The sequence below is a fragment of the Lissotriton helveticus genome, chromosome 11 (assembly GCF_964261635.1).
Source record: "Lissotriton helveticus chromosome 11, aLisHel1.1, whole genome shotgun sequence".
In the NCBI taxonomy this organism is placed as follows: domain Eukaryota; kingdom Metazoa; phylum Chordata; class Amphibia; order Caudata; family Salamandridae; genus Lissotriton; species Lissotriton helveticus.
This window is the reverse complement of record NC_136072.1, coordinates 318,432,677-318,454,438: the sequence shown is the minus strand read 5'-3', so window position 1 is coordinate 318,454,438 and position 21,762 is coordinate 318,432,677. Positions and strand designations below refer to the sequence as shown.

Genomic DNA, 21,762 nt, shown 5'->3' with positions numbered 1-21,762 from the left:
CTGCACTTACAATGTACTGTTATGTGGTTGTGATTTTCTTTTATCTCTTTTTAGAAATAATGGCTGCTATCATCTTGTCCTGAGGAAGACAAATGTGTTTGTCGAAACGCGTAGACTTACAGCCTTATATTGGAGAAACTAGTTTTAAGAAAAATTCTTCTAAATCAATTTTTATATATATTGATATGTTTGTTTGATATGCATTATTCGAATTAACCCATGTCTATTTATATCATGCAATTATCTTTTTATTGAATTGGATGTATCCTCGTTTATACATATATTTTTTATAATTATATTAAAAATCACTCCCTTTTGATATCACTACAGTCTATTGCTTCTTTATGAGTTTTTTATGAGTTGTTTATGAACATATGTCTCTTTCAATAGCCTTCGCTTGTCCCTAATTGTCTGCCTGGGTTGTTACCTTTGCACAAAAATTGTTTTCCCTGACCCAGGAGCACGATCCAAATCAGGGGGTCCTTGTTACCCACAAAAGATTCTACTCAGGGACATACTGCAATCCCAAAGGATACTGCGTTATCAAGTTCAGTCCTAATCCAGGAGCAGGAGGACTTCTGGAATAAATTAGTATTGACTGTGTGAGTTCTTTTGAAACCCACTGATGCAAAAGCTAACTAAATTGGAGGAGAGGCTAGTTAACTTGGAACAATTAGTAAACAGTGCTCTACTGTCCCGCCCGATTCCTGTCAATGCAGAATAAAGACTGTATCTTCGAGTAGTAATGGGGACCCACTTGCCATTCAACCGGAAGGCAACCCTGTGAACTGGAGTTTCTCAACAACAAGTACTCTACTCTTCTAATAATTCTAACAACTTGGCCCGGCCCAGGTTGCCGGGGAGAAAAGCAGGGTCCACTTCATTAAACCAAGTGGAGTCACTTCACCAGAAACAGGGCAGGCCCACAGGGCAAGATGATCCAAAGGGGGCCCACTCCGGTAGGGAGGATTACATATCCGGAGTTGGAGGCCAGACTATAAGTAGCCCCAGACGTCAAGACTTTGCTAGGGGATATCTGCTAGGTCCAAGGTAGCTGTATCTTTCCCCTGAAGCAACACCATATACAGTGATTTTGGCCAACGTTCCTACTTTGCCGTTTGGCGACGTGGAACATTGGTCAACATTGAGGTACAAGTCTGCATTTAGTAAGCGCAAAGACAGGCATATCTAATGAGCTATTTACAGAGTTTAAGATGGCATGGCTGATTGATTGGGTGGGAAGTTCTACCAAGTCATTATCTGGTAATTGCATTGTATTAACATTTAGGTCACCAGGTTTGGTTCAAACCATACTAGATGGGGTGGGCAACTGGCCCGTTAGAGCTAATGGGGTAAGCATCTTACCTCTGGGTTTCTTCTATAAACCACATAGACTCCCACAGTATTTCCTAGAGGAGGAGAATCTTTGTGGACCAAGACATTCCAGGAATGCAGTCCCAGTGAGTAATTATTTTGATTTCTTCAATACTTTACAAGACATTGATTGACTGGCTTCCCAGAACCAGCATTTAAATCAGGATAGTGGGTAAGCTGGGTGCTGGGCTGATGGATTATCAGTGCAGGAAACCAGAATAGACTCTTTTGAAGCAGTGGGTGAGACAATCATGATTTCCTGTGCGAAGGAAGTTATAGAGAGGGGAGCTAGTACGCTAAGCGTGGCTCCCTCTTTTGGACTCTGTGAGCTCCCAACTTAACCACTTGTGTCACCTTGTGTTGATAATTTTAATACTCCCAAGCTTGTCCCCCCCACTTCCCTGATCAACCCTGAGTATTCCCCATGGAATGTCATCTCTAGGAACATCTCAGGGCTGTGCACAAAGTTACAAAACCAAGTGTGGTGCGACTACATTGAGAACTACAATATACTTTGCAGGAAATCTGGTCTATGGAGGCAAATCGTATAAATGGTTTTAAAACATTTCACATGCAGGCAGTGAAGGGCTTAGGGGGTGGCCAAAGGGCGGGCTCGGTATATACATTTCTAACAAGTTAGCAGTAGATAAAGTTGAATCATATTTGGGGGCTAGCTATTACCAGATAGTAAAAAAAATTTGAGTGTTACACAATGCATTCCTCTGGTTAACCTCTATAACAACATCCCACCAGTTGAACTCAGAAAGGTGGTAAAAAAACTTGGTGATGATTTAAAGTCTATCTGTAATACCGGCTCTAAAGATTTTGGGCCAGATGTAGGTAATCACATATTACAGATTCCTAAATACAGAATTTTACCGATTCGGTATTTAGGAATCGGTAAATGTGATGTAGCTAATGATTCGGTAAATATTACCAAATCGGTAATATTCGGTATTTACCGAATCGGCAATTCCCATTCATTCCTATGGGCCCGGAGGCCCATAGGAATGAATGGGAAATACTGATTCAGTAAATACCGAATCGTTAATAAGGGAAAGACTTGCAAGGGTGGCAGGGTGTCACATTGACACACTGTTGCACCCCTGAATAGTGCATGGGTGCACATGTGGCACACAAATGCCCTAAGGGCATGGTTGTCTGCCACATGGCACTGTTAAAAAAGCACAACATTTATTTTTTAACGGTTTTCGATATTTACCACCAACTTGTAGTTGGTGGTAAATAACGAATCCTTAAATGAGAAATGCACCCACTTTAGTGCTCCCTACATTAGGGATTTGGTAAATTACCATATCGGTATCTTAAGGATTCGGTAATTTACCGATTCCTTAAATTACCGATTCGGTAAATTACCGAATCCTTCAATTTGGCCTCCTACATCTAAAAAGCCTAATACCGGTCGGTAACGGATGAAATTCGGTAATTTCGGCCGTTACTGACCGGTATTAGGCTACCTACATCTGGCCCTTAATGTTAATCTTGGCAGGCGATTTTAATTGTGCTGTGTGTCCTTTCGAGGATAGCAGAATTTGTGGTTTTATCAATGAAGAAGGTTTGTGCAATACCCATTTTTGCCACTCACCGGCGCGGGAGCTGTTTAACGAGTTGCTTTTTAGCACTGAACTTGGTTTGTAAATTAATTATTGGATAGGCCTGTTCATATGCCTTATACTTTTAATGGAAGAGGCTTAGCCTCAACTATAGCCTATATGTTAGTCTCATGTAATCATGCCGCTAGGCTGCATTATTTTAAGGTTGGTGTTAACTCTTTGAACGATCATTTTCCCTTCTGTTTATCAGTAAATATCCCACTATAGGGGCCCAAAAGGGGCGCCAATGCCGCCCATACCACAGGAAAGATAAAACTCGATAAAACCAACAGCTATACTTTACGGTGGTGGAAAGTGGATCCTGTTGCAGTGACAAAACAATTGGTAATGATTTGTAAATCCTCTTTTGATACTTTTCTAAGTGAATTGGCCTCTTATGATAGTATTCTAGCGTCCTTTCTTGAAATATCAAATGAGGTCAGGAATTTACTAACTGTCCAGCATCGTAATAACCGGGTGGTTCAATATGAAATGCACACAGGCATATTCCAATCTAAAGCAGGAGCTTCACAGGCAGCCCCAAAGCCCTTATAATGTTAGGCAGGCGATACTGTCTATAGGCAGGCTATTAAAGAAAGAAAGTGTGCCAAGAGGAATAATGCTTGGGAAGCTCTCCTTCTGGAGAGCAGTAAAGGCCCCGTTTCTACTCCCTGGAAATGGTTCTCCAATACAGATTACTATATCCAAGGATTCTTGGATTAAGCATTTTTCAAGGGTATATAACGGACAAGGAAAGCCTGCTATGAAATCTAGTGTTATAGTAACAGAAATTAATGACAACGTAGATCTGAAGTTCACCTTGGAGAAAGTGAACAGAGCCCTTGCACTTAGCATGGGTGGAAAGGCCCCCGGCCCAGACGGTGTCCCAGTGGACCTGTTCAAGTCTAATACTATTCTGTGGGGGCCTATTATAACTCAGGTCATTAATGCTAGTTGCCAAGCCTTGCTACCAAAGACTTGGGTAGAGTCTATTATGGTCCCAATTTTTACAAACGGGGACCGTCATGACCCAGGCTGTTATAGACCAATATCTTTACTTGACTCCATGGTAAAAGTGGCAGGGCGTGTTATCCTGGAACGTCTGCAAGATTGGGCAGAGGAAAGTCGGGTTCTATCCGACATACAGTACAGTTTCCGGGAAGGGTAAGGAACAATCGAACATAGTTCAAATTTGTCCATCTTGATGTGGAAATAAACGAGCAAAAAAGGGAAGACTGTTCTTTGCATTCGTGGACCTCACTGTGGCCTTTGATTCTGTAAGGCATGATAAACTGTGGGAGGTCCTCGAGGCTGTGGGGGTTGACGCGTATATCATCCTTTTTCTTAGACGTCTCTATACTGGTGCATCAGCTAGCGTGCGCTTTGGTTTGGATGGGGAGCGTACAGCTGCATTTCCCATCAGGAGGGGGGTCAGGCATGGTTATGTCCTGGCCCCCTTTCTTCTTAACCTTTACATTAACAGTTTCGAAGATGCTTTACTTAGGAAGAGACAAGACTTCCCTCAAGCCGGTGGCCGACCTATACCTGCTCTCCTCTACGCGGATGATGCGGTTTTAATGTCCCAAACACAAATCGGCCTACAGATGGTCCTAAATAGTTTTACTAACTATATGAAGGACCTTGGTCTTAGTATTAATATATCAAAGACCTTTGTCATGAGATGCGGCCCAGGAAGCCAGAGGTCACAAGACATGTTTGTAGACAGGCAGAAGCTAGCCTCGACAAAGAGATTTTCATATCTTGGCATTTTATGTAACCATTATGATTTACGGGCCCAAACTATATCTACTAAAAGGCTGGCGTTTATAAGGACAACAGCTGCCCTTGCATCCTTTGCAAAGAAATTAGGCAGGAAACCGCCAGCTGAGCTCATTCAAATTTATAGAGCAAAGTGCATCTCCACCGCGATGTATGGAGCAGGGGTGTGGGGTTTTGCCAATACCCACCCGCTACACCTTGTGTAAAACTCCTTCTTAAGGTATATTTTATCTGTTCCACCAAGCACACCCTCTCATGTCTGCCATGATGAGTTGGACCTTCCTTTTATGTCCGATCTTATAAAAATGGAACCCACACTTTTGTGGCATAGGATTCGGTCGAAAGAACAGACTAAGCTAAATAGGGAGAGCCTGCAAGACAATCAAACTGGAAGGGGCCCTATAAATTCCCTGGGTAAGGTTTGTACGTGATTTTATGAAGGATCTAGGTCACCTAGAATATTTCACCGACCCAGGGTCCATGCACAGGATCTCCAGGAAAGTACTAAAAAAAGAGGGTCTCCAGTTATTGAACACAATAAGAGTGTCAGGGAAAATCTTAAAGCCCAGTGTTAAACAACATCAGTTAATATTAACTACTATATGGATGGAGCCATATTTATATTTTGTACCTGGTGGTTTTGATAGGTTGCTTTTAACTAGATTACGGTTGGGTACTGTTCATAGACTCGTCACCTTTCCAAAAATAAATGATTGGTTACGAATATTGCAACCATGGCCATGTGATAAACGCTCCGACCAACCTACCATTCATTTAGTTTTATTTTGCAAATGTTACACAAAGTTAAGGAAAATGTGGATAATTCCAATCTTAAAACAACAGGGGTTGAGGCAATGTCGCCCGGCTTTTATTAAACTTCAGGTTTTGGAGAGCGAACACATAGCCTGGAGGGTAGCCATGTTTTTGAAGAAGGTGCTCCACCTAAGGAAAAGTATTATTGATGATGTATTATAATTAAAAGGGCCCTCATCCTCTTTTTAGATAGCTTATATCACTGCTATGTTATTTATTTTTTTTGTTTTAATTTGTTTCATTGTCGGCACCTGACTATTGTATTTATTCTGTGTAATTTAATGGTGAATATGGTATATTTTGCATGTGCTTTTATGTCGAATAAAGCTTTCCTTGACTTGACTTGACTTCCATTTCATATTTTTCTTGGAATTGAGGCATAACAAGCATAATTGATAAAGTATCACATTTAATGTGTTCTGCTTTTTCTGGTCCCTTTCCCATATACATTTTAGCAGGTTTACACTGCCAAATCTATGCGTGGAAAACAGCTGAGGGACAATAATTATCACACTGTTCAGAATTGCGATCCAAGTACAAACTCCTGCTTGATCAAGGATTGGAATGTAACCGTCAGCCTTTAATCAGGGACTACGGATGAGGGTCTTGCAATCGTGAGAAAGTAGAGTGGTTCAAACTGGAGGGGACTGTGGATTGCAGTGAGTTGCTAGTAGCATTGTCTAGGTGTTAAGTGAAGCTGTAAGTGTAAGAAAGAACTTAGCATGGTTGAAAGTGTCCCCTGAGGACAGCTGAGCCGTGAAAGCCCTGTCTTTAATTTGGAACATTGGAATGTTGAAAGTTGCACTGGAGACAATGACGTGGCTCAGGGCAAGTAATGCCAGGTATGACCCTGCTCCTTTAATAATCCAGTGCTTGTATTTCTGTTTCTTCCATTTTCATTGAGAACATTGTACTCTCAAGGGGTGGAATATTCAAATAGTCTTATAGCCCTTCCGCCTCTTGTTATACTGGATGTTGAAGGCCCTCTCCCTTGTTATAGGCCCTCACCTGCCGCTTGGTCCTATAATTCAGGTAGAGGCTCATTAACAAATCGGTATGGCTGTCACCAGTAGGCTATTATTTTGTATTATGTACCTCCTTTCCTGGGAACCGTGGTTAAATGACATGAAATGCCTGCCTACAGATGCATTGATTTGGGACATTGGTGAAATTGTGTTTCCTATTCTGGGCTGCCCTGTGAATATTCTACAGTACTTAAATGTAAACTAAGAGAAAATGGATACACTCATTCAAAGTAATAATTTATGGATGAACCAGATGACAAACACGCTGTTTTAGAGAAGGCTTGTGCTTGCATTCGAAGGTGGGCCAGTTAGTAGTATTGGGGGTGAATTCCAGAATCTCCATATATTCAGAACCTTGACCCTCCCTCTAGGCCCACACTTAACTGATTTAACTTCTACCATATTCCATAGCTGGAGTTGGCACTCGGAGGAGAAACGTCTCGCCGTGAAGTGGAGAGTCAAGCAGCACTATCCGAGCTGAAAAGTAGGTTTGAAGATGATGAAAAGGCATATAAACGCAAACTGGCAGCCTATCAAGAAGGACAGCAGCGCCAGGCCCAGCTGGTCCAAAAGTTACAAAATAAGGTATGACAAATTACAAGAACGCCGACCTGAAAATATTGGGGAAGGGAGGTGTTGCACGTGGTTTTTAAGAATTCCTCAGAACCCAACCTCATGTAACTGTGCCAAAGAAAATACATATTCTATGTAAGTTTTACCCTACCCCAAAAAGGTAAATATATGGTGATTTCGTTATGTGATTTATTGAAAACACAACCTGGATGGCAAGTTTCTTTGTCACTAGACCTCCTCACTCGGCTGCATTCCCACAGAGGAATATTGTTTAATATACATTTACAGTTACATTTCAAATTACATTTGCTTGAACCGAACATGAGACATAAATAGGCATAATCGCTAACAGAAAACAAATACCTTGACTCACGTTTAATTTTTCAGCTGCATCTGGCCTGTTTTGACCTTTATATTCCAGATGAAGGGAACGTTTGCGTTAATGTAAATCGACCAACAAGGTAGAAACGTAATTGCCAGTAAAGGGATGTAATCGAATTCCACACATAGTTTATCAGTCGATTTGGGCATTTAATCTAGCTTCAATTTTGAAGGACACCCGTGCTGGATTGCTTCACTTGGGCCCAGAAATATAATTTGACCCGTGTGAAAATCATCACATTTTTTTGCACAACATCTTTGCTATGGCCAGGCCAAGAACTTTGCTGCACTACACACTCCAGTGCAGCACACACGGGCTGTTTAGCAGGAGATGCAGAAATGCAGCCTCATAAATATATGAGGTGGGATTCTGATTTGCACCTCAGGGTGGACTGATGTGGATAAAGGTAAGGAGTAGTAGACGTCCCTCTCCGCATTCACTGGCCTTTTGCTGCTCCAGTCCTGCCCCTTGAAGGGCCAGCGACTTTGATGCCAAAATAATTGACACCTTGTGAAATGGGCATGGGGAAGCAGGCAGTGGTCAGTAGAACTGTTCCCTGGTCCACACAATGCCACCCTCTGCCGTTCACGGAGTGTCATATGCGCCTGGGGAATGGTTACCAAAGGCTCTCACCAGGTAGGAACCAAAGCAGAGCTCTGATGGAGAACAGCCATAACAACGCGGGGATTACCCCGCACTGCCATTACAACGCGGGGATTACAACGAAAGGCGTTACAACGACTTTCGCTGGAGGGCGCTGTTGGATAGGGAATAGTTTAATTTTCTATCCAACACCTTCCCTACTGTCAACGTGGGCTGGAGTTGGAATAGAAAATTAAACTATTCCACAATCCAGCGCCCTCCAGCGAAAGTCGTTGTAACGACTTTCGTTGTAATCCCCGCGTTGTAATGGCATGCGGGGTAAAAGCCCGCGTTGTATTGACATACAACCACTCTGATTACAGAAGCTGTGACAAAGTATTGCCGCATTTGCTTGCCAGTTGCATGATAGAAGGAGCCATCTGCAGCCACTTCACCTTACAACTCGAAGGACGTTCATTATTCCTCTCCTGTCTACTCAATATTCCAATTTCTTTTCCTTTGGTATTACTCTTTCCTCTCGTTACAATTTGTTTTTACTTTTTTGTTTTAATGTAATTTTTAATTTAGCGCACCCCTCTCCATTCTTCATACCAGTACCTCATCCCATGTGTCTTGCCCTCTCACTTCTTCAGTTTGTATTACTGCTTTCTCATGTCTTATTTCATCTTCGTTTCTTTTACCCCTAACCAGTGCTTTAACTAGAAATATAGAAGAGCAGGTACTTACTTTCTGGAGTGCCTGTTTGCTCCTGGGAATTGCCTGTACTCTCGTATTAAAGGTATTGCAGCAGTGCTGAGAAGTGCAGGTACTCTCCCTTTAAGATTAACAAAGACGTACCCGTACTCAGTACCGGACAGTACCTGCTCATCTAAACCACTGCTGCTAACGTCACGATTGATCTCCATTACCTCACTGTCCTGTTCCGCCTTTCAGTTATTATGATGTGATGGTGAATCTGCCTTTACCGACAGGCAGTGCTTGACCAATGCCAATCCTTATACTAGCTCCTCCCAGGTAAGTTTATTCAGATCACCTACCCAGGAGACATCCTGTTTATCTGTTTTTCGGGCAGGCAACCCTCACACAGATGTCAGGATCGATCACAACATGTTTTATGTTTTTCCTTTATTCTCAGCTGAGTGTTCGGGCCAAATTGTTAAGAGTACCTTGGATTTTTTTTGTATCGAAGGAGCTGAGAAAATAGTTTTTAAAGTGCAAAACAGAAATTCACTGCAGAGGTGACACTGCACTATGGGGCTCAGCCAGGTACGGGGGCTGCTTATGCTGCCATATGAAGCATTCAGAGGTCCATGCAAGCTTAAGACTGGAGGAAAGGTAGCCAGCATTAAGTTTTTTTTTTGTTTTTTTAAGATAGGACGTTGTATAAAGTATAATTTACTTAACTTTCTTGTCAGTGCGTCGGTTGAAGTCAGGCAGAGGGCAGGCCTCAGGTTTGATGCCTGTTAAAAAAAGAGGGATTTAATTGTTAGTCCTGGATTGGTTAAAGAGTACAGTAGCCATGGCTTTTTGATTCGTTACTACACGAGCTCTTTATTCATTGGTCATCAGTGTATGTATAGATAGTTCAGCACATTTTGGCTTGGGGCTTATTTGATCTAGCTATGGAGAGAAAACGAGTTGAGAAAAGGAGACCTCCCTTTCTCCTGTTGATATCTCAGGTAAAGAGTTAAGTCATGAGATAAGGATTCGCTCAAGACATTCTACGCCTCCTGCGAAGGAAGTCTTTATGTCAGCTTCTGATGTTAAACCTTTCATGGAGCAAGCCGTGATAAATGTGTTAGTAGTAGAAAGGTTTAAACAACCATCACAGCAAAGATCAAACTGCTACTACAGATTCTACTTCCATTGATTAATAAGACGTTTGCTATTCTAGCCATGTCCAGTGTGTTCACCAAGAAGAGTTAGAATCCATCCTGCACCAATTGAGAGAGAGTTTGGGTTTCCCAGAAGACCGCTTCAGAGATGAGCCTGATTTGCTGATCCCACAATGTGATAGACCATCAGGTCCATCTCTCCCTCTGCATGACAAATTAAAATCTCTTATTCTGTATGAGCAGCTGATTTGTATCATTTTACTATCGATTGATTGATGCAAATGATTTACTCTTTGGAAGAAGATGACAAGGTTCTGCTTCACACTATTATAATAGACTCAATGCTAGTCACACTGACTGGTCCCACAACACTCAACTCAGAAGCGTGTACACCAATTAATCAAGTGCTTTAAGTAAAGCATAAGCTGGAAACAATTTAGAGTTCCTTTTGCAGTGTATACTGTGTAGTCTTGCAAGTTAAAAGTGACGAAACACTTTTGTCTCCAGATAGACTCCATTAACTGATTACATGAACGTTCAAAAGTAGGAAAGACAGGTTTAGACTGTTTAGTTCGCATCTACGCTCTGATGAATAAAGATATGTAAAACTACTCTTTGTGTGGCCCAGTCATTTACGAATGCCTGGGCTAGAGAGAACGCAACAACTGGCAATGAGTAAAAAATAAGTAACCCGAAGACTGACAGTACTCTCCCAGAGGGTTTGCTGTGGTCCAACAAACTGCTTGTTCATGCCATGTGTGCCGCGGTCGAAGTGCAGAATCGACACTGGTGTATGTGGAGTTACAGCACGACCTCAGCCTGCCTAAAAATCATTTGAAGATAACTGAGGCTTTGATGGGAAGAAAATGTGTTGCTGTCCGAGAACTGATTGAGAAGGAAACAAATAAAGGTACTATACTGCTTCGTAGCTTAATACAATACAGTATACATTGTGATAATGCTAAAAGCAGATACGACTAAGCTTGAAAATACAAAAGCAGAGCAACAGCTAGGAACAAGCTAGAACTATGATAGGAAGCGCTGCCAGGCAAAGATTGGACAGCTGTTTCAAATATAATTGAGATTGGTTACTCACCAGAACCCAAATCGAGGAATTTGTAGGATCTCAGTGCCAGGCCTCGCAACCCCAGAAGAAGCACCAGGTGTTGTGCTTACGGGGTTGTCCAAATAGGAAGCAGCAAACCACCAAAGCTACTGGGTTGTGGCTCCAAACAACTCCACACATCTCCACCAAAATAAAGGACTCCAATGGAGACTGAAAGGGAGGTCAAGGTTCCATTGGTGGTCAAAGCATAAAACAGGGCCTCCGGGATAGCAGAGATGAAGAAAGTTCTGGTGGACACCTAACAACTTCGGTAAAGACTCCTCCCTCAGGTTCAGCAAAATCTAATAAATGATTACAATGCTGCCGCTTTCCTAAAACTGCCCTCCACATTTGATCACGCTAAGACACAAAATATTGGCATTTAATAGACTGCATAGTTGGAGGCATTTGAAGAATTAATTGATGCAATTGAAGAAAGTGATGACAAAATATTATGAAGAACCTTGAAAATCTTGCTGGTGATGGTGGAAAAGACGTCATAAACAAAATACCATGAGTTAATGAAATTATGTATGATCAAATCAGAGCAGCCTTAAATCTCAAATTCAATCCAATGCCGAATATAGACTATGAAAGATATGTATTTAGTCAGGAACGACAAAGTGGGCGAAACCATCAATAAATTTGTGGAGAGGCTGGATAAGCTCATCAAGCTCTGTAAATTCATCGAGTTTAACGATGAGGAAGCTATAAGTCTCAGTCATTGATGGACGTCAGATTCATTTCATAGACCAATGCTAAAAAAGACTCTTAGCTTGAAGAGAGTCCTTGCAGCTGCTAGAGCTAAGAAGCGAGCTGGTAGACAAGCTGCTGACATTAAGGCCAGAGATGTCCAGAGTGAGAGAGAAGAACTCTGTTTATTTAGACCGTAGTCTTTAAACTTCATGATCATATAAAATTCGGAAAACAGTATAAAAAACAATCAATAGCGGGACAATACAAGATTTGTAAAATCACACAATTACTTTCTGTGCTACTCCACAAGTCTACTTCTATACTAAAATTAATTTAATCAATATTCTAATTTGTAAAAACATTAAAAGTATAAAACCTTCTATACATAATAAAACTAGGCGTTACCAATCTTTACAATAGAAACAAGTTATTTACATTCTGCATTCTTCATTTACAATAAAATATTAGGGCCATTTGTGCTTGTTTCTCCTCGATTTTTAACCTTCAACTTTTGCGGGAGATGGTGTAAAAGTAAATTCCTCACTGTGCTTTCTTAAGCTTTTCCCTTGCCAGTTGGTTGACCCCTCTCAGATAGTTTCCAAGTGCAATTGCTATATCCAAATGTTCCATTCCTATCAGTAAATTAGTTGCTTGGGCTCGTATTCTTATGTCGTATTTTATGAATAGGGGTCGTAAGAACCGTTTTCTCACTTCTACACACGTAAGACAATCAAGTAGTATGTGCAACATTTCCCACTTGGTCCCCAGTCCACACTTACATATACCGTCAGGATATAACATTTCTGTCTTAACTCTCCCCTCCAATAGCCAAGGGATGGTACCAATTCGGATTTTCAAAATATCCCACCTAAATCCATAATTCGGCAGGGTTTTAAATAAGGATACCATGCATCATTTTCCCATGCTTCTATCATGTATTGGACTGATTTTTTATTTCTCAGGTTTCCTAAGTCCTGCATTCTGGAATACTCCCTTCCTTGTGATCTGGATGCACTCTTCGTGAAGTCTACGTCTAAGGAATTTGGATTTACACCCACGTTTAAACTTAATATTATCTCCTTTATTTTCCTTTTTGCCTCTATTGCCCATCTTAGGCTAGTATGGCGGATTTCATCACTGCACCAACGTTGATACCTTTTGGGCTTCCCCTTGGGATTGGCGTTTCCAGAATCTTGCCACCGCCATTTTGGCCTGGGTATTCCATCCTATCGTTCCTATTTCTAATCTAATTGCCTGTATCATTGCTGACTTAGGGAGGGACAATAACATTTTTAAAGCCTTACCTTCCTCCCGATACCATCCCCATTTGCCACTAAATAGGAGCACCTCTACACCATACAGTACTTGGGGGTGGGATCATGGCTTCATACGCCTTTAGCAGGGGTTTGTGTGACAAGTCCCCATAATTTTTATTACATTTTTTCAAACCACAAACCACAGATGTCCAGAGTGAATCAGTCATGAACATGAAAAATATGCCTAGGTCAAAGGCCTGGAGCCACCAACAGTGTCTCCCAAGAAACAGAAGTTGTGCTTTAGGTGCGTACAGTCGTTTTCACATGAAGGAAATTGCCTGCTATCAGACAGATTTGCAAAGGCCGTGGTAAGGCAAACCATTTTGTGATGTTCTGTAGGTCTACAGAGTGAATAAGTGTACCACTGCACAAAGACAAAATAGCCACCCTCACTGTCACCAAGCAACGTTTGATGCCTGCCCAACAGGCCAAGGGGCAACACGTCCTCAGGCTAATTGAAACCAAACGAGGTTGATTGTCATCTAAATCATCATCAAAGGGTTACTCAGCCTCGGTTTCCATTAAAAGTGACGATGATAGTTGTGCGATGTCAATGTTTATGTCAGAAAGATATGCCCATGTAGCACTGGTTGCTTGTGAGGAAAAACACCAGATGAAAGGAAGTTGACATGAAAAAGTACCTAAGACATTCAAACGTTGTCCGATTCCCTTCATCATTGATAGTGGCGCGCCAAACATAATCCCTGAGGAAAAACATCATGAGCTGCTTCCATTGCCACATCTTACGCCATCAAAAACTAAAGTTTATATGTAGGCTGCTTCAACGCCACTAAAGTCAACGTTCATTTATGGCTGAAATGAAGCTCAAGAAAGGAAAGGTACAAGCACCCATTCATGTACTGCAAGCTACCGCTTCATGTGCCCGCCTGCTCGGATTTAACATTGCTGCTGATATGGGATTGATTTCAGTGAACTACAACATGAATTCCCATCATGAAATAGTAAGCCAGTTTCCTTTGTTTTTTCATGGGTTAGGTAAAATCAATTCTGTGAAAGTACAGTTACATATAAATCAATATGCTTGCCTTAGTGCTCAAAGGCCTAGAAGAGTTGCATTTCACTTGCAAAAAGCTGTTGAAAAAGAACTTGATTTCTTACTCAAGCATTACATCATCAAGCATTCCAGTGGACCACTGCCTGGGTCTCTTCTTTAATGGTAGTGCCTGAGGTGCAGTGAAGGAGCATTCTCAAAGCCAAGAAGGCCATTGAGAGAGAGCGATATCCTGGTCCACAAATTGCTGACATGATAGCCCATCTGAATAGTGCAATGGTCTTCTCTCATCTCGACTTAAAGGATATCACCAGTTGGAACTAGAAGAAGATTGTAGACACATAACAACCTTTTCTACACACATAGATCTATTTTGTTACAAGCTACAGAGCTTTGGTGTGTCATCTGCTGCCGAATTATTTCAAGACATATCATACAGCCTGTTGTGAATGCTTTTAATTATAGCATTGATATCCTAATTTTCTGTGCTACTCAGAAGGAGCATGACAAGGCTCTCATGCATGTCTGTAGCTTGCTAAGAGATGCTGGCTTAACTCCAAATGCTGATAAGTGCGAATTCCATAAAACAAGCTTGAAATGTATTGCCATTTCTTTTCTGATGGGGGCATGATACCTGATCCAGCTAAAGTGGAAGCTATATCTATTGCCAGTGCCCCATTGGACATTTCCATGTTACACTGATTCCTTGGCATGACCAGATACTGTTCTTGATATATACAAGACTTTGCTACGATCAGCGCACCACTAAGAGAACTAACGAGAAAATATATGTAATTTCGTTAGACACATAAGTGCTTGCTTCATTACAAGACCGGAGGCTAACATTATGCATATTTATTTTAATGTAACTCAAAGCAGCCACTTGAAAGCATTACATCACAAAGTGAAAAAAGTTCTAGAACAGAATCTTCAGTCAATACAATAACCATGAGCACATGCGGCTCCAACCAGATAAGTTACATTTTCACTACTCTCATTACTCCACTAATCTTGCTTGATTTTTCAATACTAACTTTCAATAGCTTGTTTAAGCTCTTTTATATCCTCTAAGTACTCCCCCCTTTCCATTCACTCTTTATTCACAACTGATCTCCAATTTATGGAGTTCAGCCTTTCCTTCAGCCTTTCTCAAAGGGTCTCCAGCCACTCCTCAACCGGAGCTTAACCCTGATTTCATTTATCCTTCGAGACCTGGCGTGCGCTATACTTTTATTAGCGCTTACCAGTTTCCAAACTCCGACTCCTGCCGAATTCCGTACTGAAATACGGCTTCTGCTAGTGCGGAGTGGAGAGAGAACACCACCGACTGCGGTTGTCTCTCTCCCCAACATAGACATGCCCAGGGATGCGCGACTTATATCCCCGCAGGATTTGGCTCATTCTCTGTTCTCTGAGTAAACGAGACCATTAAAGGAAAGTACCCTGGCAGCAGGGACGTTGGGTCGTCCCGTTGCCAAGGTGCTTTCCTTCAGTGGTTGCCGCTTAGAGGAACAAGACCTCTGTTCCCTGGCAACCGGCAGCAGCTGATCGGGTCTCACGAAAAAGAAAGTTCCTGTCAGCTGCTGCTGCCTTTCAAATACATACAAGTTCCCACTCCTGTTCCCAAAAAATAACAGCTTTCTAACAGGAATATTTACAATTCTTATATTACAAGGAGATAAGATCTCTTATGAACAATTTATTTATATAGGTGGTAAAGCCTCTTTTATACAAGACCCTTAATTGCTCCCATTAGATTTAATTATTGTATTTAATCTATGGTTGGCCTTCCATTTACAATAAATTAAGCTAACTACAAATTACTTTAAAATAAGCAATATTATTGAAAATAATTCTCCTTTTTTACCAGGTTTGCCAAATTCCCATTCTGAGCCATTCTTGTTTCATAATATGCTACCTAAAATATCAGAGATCGATTCGGGTGATGTGTTAGCCTCTACCCCTACCCCTAACATGAATGATGAGGCTTTCAAGAAAATCATTCACAGGGAAATGAGATCTTGTATGTTGGAGACTCTAATCTCAGTTATGTCATCCAAAAGATCCCTCCCTACTGAGGAGGATGACATTACGGAAAGCCCTACTCTACGAGTTAATGATGACATCTCTGAAAATAGGGGGAAAAGACTAAAGAAAACAAAAAATATTGAATATCTAAACCCCCTGAACACAATGGGAGGTCCTAGCACCTCAAACAATATGGGAGGTCTGAGCGCCTCAACACTTATAGGAGGTCCTTGCACCTCGAATGCCTCAGGTGTCCCTAGCGTCACAAATTATACTGGTGTCCACAGCAGCACAACGCATGTGAGTGTCCTTAGCGGCACAAATTAGCAAAGTGCTCACTACACTATTGATAATGATATGGAGGACAGGCTAATAACACCTTTGATCAATATGTCCTCGATCTAGATGAAGATGATCATGAATTTAATAGCCAACCTACCGAAGACGAACTACTGTCTTCTTCCAAGGACAACATAATCTTACCCTCTTGGCGAAGAATTGTTCTCACCCTATAATATTAAGCATCCGAGAAGCTCGGAGTGGTGGCCACAAGATCATGTGGCAAACTTTATAAAAAAAATGGCTCAGGAATCGTCTTGAGAAAGATACTCATAACATTATCAGAGCTGAATGTTGAAGACCCTCTATTCAAGAAAAAGTCTGTCAGACTCCAAACCTCGACCCCAAACTAATTAAGTTTCTCTTCAAACTTGGGAGAGACCCCAGGAAGGGAATGGAGAGATCTTTCAAGGCATGTCAAAACCTCCTTCTCTACGTCCTTGGGCCTCTTGCCAGAAATATACACACAGCCGGAGAAAGCCATATAAATGGGACGGCTCTCAATACAGAGCTCATTAGAGGTTGGAGCCAGAGAGAAATGATCCTACAGGGAAATGCAAACGCCAGTCTCAATGCCGAAAGAAGAAGGGTAGTTCTCACAAAAATAAATCCTAAAGTGAGCGATATGGCAGATAAGGAACCTTCACAAAGCCCTAAAGGTTTCTTCTTCGATGAAGACATGACTAAAATACTTGTCAAATATGTCTCTACATTCACGGCATTCAACAAAGCTCAGCTCAATATGAGATGTGTCTTCAAATCCAAACCTTTTTGGACGGGCCAGAAGAAGGGGCCTTTCCTCCAGCTGCTTCAACACAAGGCCCTAGTCAAGGTTCGGAGGTTTCGGAAGAGGTTTCCAATCATCCAACCCTCCCCAATTCTACTCGCAGAGAGGGAGAAGTTCATGTAACAGAGGATTCAGATCTCGTGGACTACCCAGCAACAACAACTTTCATAGTGAGCACATACCCCCTCCTCCTTCTTCTTTCCCTCAAAAGGTGGGAGGCAGACTCAGATTCTTCTATCAGAATTGGAAAAAAAAACAATCCAGATCCATGGGTATTGCAAACTGTCAAAGGTTTCAAGATAGACTTCATAGAAACACCTACACAAACTTCACACCCAAGAGACTTTCCTCTGACCAAGGAACAACAAATGATAGTGGAAAAGGAAATTGCCTGCATGCTCGAGAAAGGGGCAATCATAGAGGTATCATCGGAATTGAAGATGTTTGTAAGCACTCTCTTCCTCGTCCAAAAAAAGGACAAAGGTCGGAGACCTGTTATAAACCTCAAGGAATTAAACAAATTCCCAGTTTACAGACACTTCCAGAGGGAGGGCATCCACCTCCTGAGGGATTTGTTATTGGAAGGGGACTGGTTAGTCAAACTAGGCTTGAAGGATGCTCACTTTACCATTCCAATGGCGAGAGAACACCAACCCTTTCTGCAGTTTGCTTGGAACAACCATTTGTTCCAATTTCAAGCTCTTCCTTTCGGGCTATCGTCTGCCTCCGGGTGCTTCACCAAAGTGAAGTGATATGAACTATCGCCTCACTCCTAAGGGAAAGAGGAATTCGACTAATTATATATCTGGACGACATTCTCATTATATCCCAACACCACACACAAATCTTGCAAAACCTGAAGGTAGTTATAAACCTCATAGAAAGCTTGGGATTCATTATAAACAAAGAGAACTTGATTCTATCTCCCTCCAGATCCCTGGAGTTCCTGGGGTTTACTATAGAAACATTGAAAGGCCTCCTCTCACTTCCCTAAAAGAAAATACCCAAAATCCGAAAGGAAATAAGGTTTGTTTTGAAACAAGAGAGCCTAACACTAAGGGAATTAGTCAGACTTCTGGGTCTACTTTCTTCTTCTATTCAAGCTATCTTCCCGGGCCCTTTGAACTACCGAGCTCTTTGAAGGGTAAAATCGAGAGCTCTAAGGTCTGGCCTCTAGAACGGAGATCAGATAACCCTAGGTCAAGAAGCGAGATTAGAACTGACATGGTGGTTAGACAATTTAGAAGCATTGAATGGCAAAGCCGTTTTTGGGTCAACTCCAGATCTCATCCTGGAGTCAGATGCGAGCCTTCATGGTTGGGGTGCCTGTCTTCTTGACCAGAACACAGGTGGTAGATGATCTCAAGCAGAGAGTTTGCATCATGTAAACATCCTAGAGCTGACTGCAGGTTTATATGCTCTGATGAGCTTCAGACATTCTTTTCAGGGGAGATCAGTAATTCTGAGGATGGACAATATGTCAGCTGTGGCCTATATAAATCGTTTGGGAGGGACAAAATCAGCAGATTTATCGAACTTAGCCAAAAAACGATGGATGTTTTGCCTGGAGAACAAGATTACCCTAAAAGCAGAATCCCTCCCAGGGAAGGTAAACATGTCAGCGGATTGGAACTCCAGATTCCTCTTAGATCACAGTGATTGAAAACTCAACCAGAAAGTCTTCAGAGCCCTCAATCAGTTTTGGGGCCCCTTAGAAGTAGACGTGTTTGCGAGCTGACTAACCTTCTCGTTAGAGAACTAATTCAGCTGGATGCCAGACCTGGAAGCTCTTGCAGTAAACTCTTTTCTCCAGTCTTGGAAAGATATCCAAGCTAACGCCTTTCCTTCTTTTGCCATGATTCAGAGAGTCCTACAGAAAGTGAGTCAAGAATAATGTTCTTCATTGCTAATAACTCCCTTTTGGCCATCTCAGGCATGGTTCCCCACAACCCTGGAATTAGCTTGCAACATTCCTTTTTTAATTCCAGCCGAGAGGGAGCTACTAACAGGCGTAGATGGAAGAGATCACCCCCTAGTCTAGACAGGGAGTTTGAACCTTCTTGCCTGGAAAGTATCAGGAAATCCAATGAAGTGTCTGGACTTTCCTTAACAGCTGCTACTCTCCTCGGAGAGTCATTAGCCCCTGGTACACACTATAGGTATAACAACATGTGGTGAAAATGGGTATGTTGGTGCCTGGAGAGGAACTTGGATTCCGTGGAGGCTCCTATCAAACACATAGTAAACTTTTTTGTAGAACAGTTCAAAAAGGGTTTAACTTATAGAACGCTTAATTGTCAATGATCAGCTACCTCTGCTGGTCTCGCCCTAGTCAATGGGAAAACGGTTCGTAAGAACGTCATAGTCTGTAGAGTTTTAAAAAGTGTAAGACTAAGAAGACCCCCTAAACCTAAGTACCAGTCTCTGTGGGAAGTTAAAGCAATTTTAGATCTTTTCACTAATTGGCCAGATAACACTCAGCTTGATAGGAAAAGTCTTTCCATTAACCTCGCAACCTTGTTGTGCCTAATATCTTGCCAACGGGTTTCGGACGTTAAAACCCTTGAAGTCACCAACAGATCTTACAATATTTTTAATGTTAATATAATTAGAAGAACTAAAACTATGTCGAATTCAATTATTTATCCTCGTTTTGACTTATGATAGAAACTCAGTGTTGTAGATTGCATGAAAGAATACGAAAGTAGAATGGGTGTAACTCAACTACTTATATCCTTCGTGAAACCTTTTAAGGCCATAACTTCTGCTTTTGTAGCCAGATGGGTTAAATCCGCAATGAAATAAGCGGGCATTGATTTAAAGAAGTTCCAAGCACACTCCCTCAGAGGTGCTATGGCGAGGAAATCCTTCTGGTCTGGAGGTAAGTTGGACGACCTTCTCAAGGCAGCTGACTGGTCTACTGCAAACACCTTTGCACAACACTATTGCAAACCAATTGAACATATGTCTGATGTAGTCTTACAAAGCTACCAACATGCATAATGGTAGCCTCCGGTCTTGTAATGAAATTGCGATTCTCCTATTACCATGACAAGAGAATCTGGATTTGATAAAAATCGCTTCGCTGCAGCCGGAATTCCACCGATGTGGGGGAGAATTCCACTCATGCGTGGTTTGGCACGCACCCACTATGACGTCAGACTACCGGGCCCATCCTACTCACCGAAGCGGTTAAAGACACGGAGGCTAACATTATCCCACCCCTCCCTTCCCTTGGGTGGTTAACTTTTATTCTATTTAGTATATGATATATTTTTTAGGACTTAGTATCTATTTTTCATAACATTCCTTATTTAAATGGTTTATTACCATTACTTTTTGACTTATAGAATTTCATTGCTTGTCTTGATCACTTTTTCTACCTGCCAATACAAAATACAAAGGTAACTCTTCATAATTGATTCATCTTCTGAAGTTTTGGGCTTCCTGACTTTTCCTTTATTAATTTTCTCATTGGTTTTAAAAAAGAAGAGCAAGAAGAATTTATTTTTTTTTTAAATTGAACTTTTCACTATCTTTTCACATTTAAAAGAGGCAAACTGTTCTGTGCTCATGTGTATTGTATTGACGGAAGATTCTGTTCTAGAACTTTTTTCACTTTGTGAGGAAATGCTTTCAAGTGGCTGCTTGGATTTACATTAAGAAAAACATGCATAATGTTAGCCTCTGTGTCTTTAATGAAATCCAGATTCTCTTGTCATGGTAATAGGAGAATCGCAATTCCTTGGCATGAGCAGATACTGTTCGTGATATGTACGAGACTTTGCTACTATCAGCACACCGCTAAGATAGCTAAAGAGAACATATGTGTAATTTCGTTGGTCACATAAATGCGAGCAGAGTTTCCAGGGTAATGATGAACAAGCTTTATTCGATTTTTGTCATAAACTCATAAAAGCATACAATTAAAAGGACATTTCATAAAAAGAGATTACATAAGATTACATTTACAAAATGATTGGGGGCGTGACCAGCAGCATGGCCGAGTGAGTCGCAAGCCGCCGCAGCTCCGGCGAGCCGACTAGATCCGTCGTGCTTTTCCCCCATCCAGCGGAAGAAAACAGCCCCCAAAAGAAGCGTGAGACAGTTCGCAGCAGGGTATGAGCGACAGATTTACCTTCCAGCGAGCTAGGAGCAGCGGCACCGGAGAAGAGAGCTGAGCGCCCGGAGGCGAAACCAAGATGGCGGCGCCCTGCTAACCTCGAGAGCATAACTGGAGGAAGAGGTCGTGCCTCGGGATTGACTGAGGAGATCGGAGGACACGGAGCGCAGCGGTACGGAGCGGCCGGGCAGCCAACACACCACAGGGCATCCGATACTGAGGCCGAGGAGGGAGCGCCGCAAGCAAGCACTGCACTGGGAGGCAGGCAGCATCTCCAGTCGACACAGCCAGTCGGGGGTGAGCGCCGAGGCCCCACGGTGCCTAAGGGCGTAATCAGAAGTCGAGGGGCTGCCACCGGT

The 21,762-nt window shown here is 42.0% G+C and overlaps 1 protein-coding gene across 1 annotated transcript in view; it reads left to right on the top strand.

Annotated features, from left to right (window-relative positions):
* Positions 1-21,762, top strand: part of CROCC2 (ciliary rootlet coiled-coil, rootletin family member 2) — a 1,301,560-nt gene that overhangs the window by 115,172 nt on the left and 1,164,626 nt on the right. Inside the window, exon 4 of the mRNA XM_078665477.1 lies at positions 7,016-7,189. Coding sequence (XP_078521603.1) covers positions 7,016-7,189 — 174 coding nt within the window. The remainder of the gene's footprint in view (positions 1-7,015; positions 7,190-21,762) is intronic.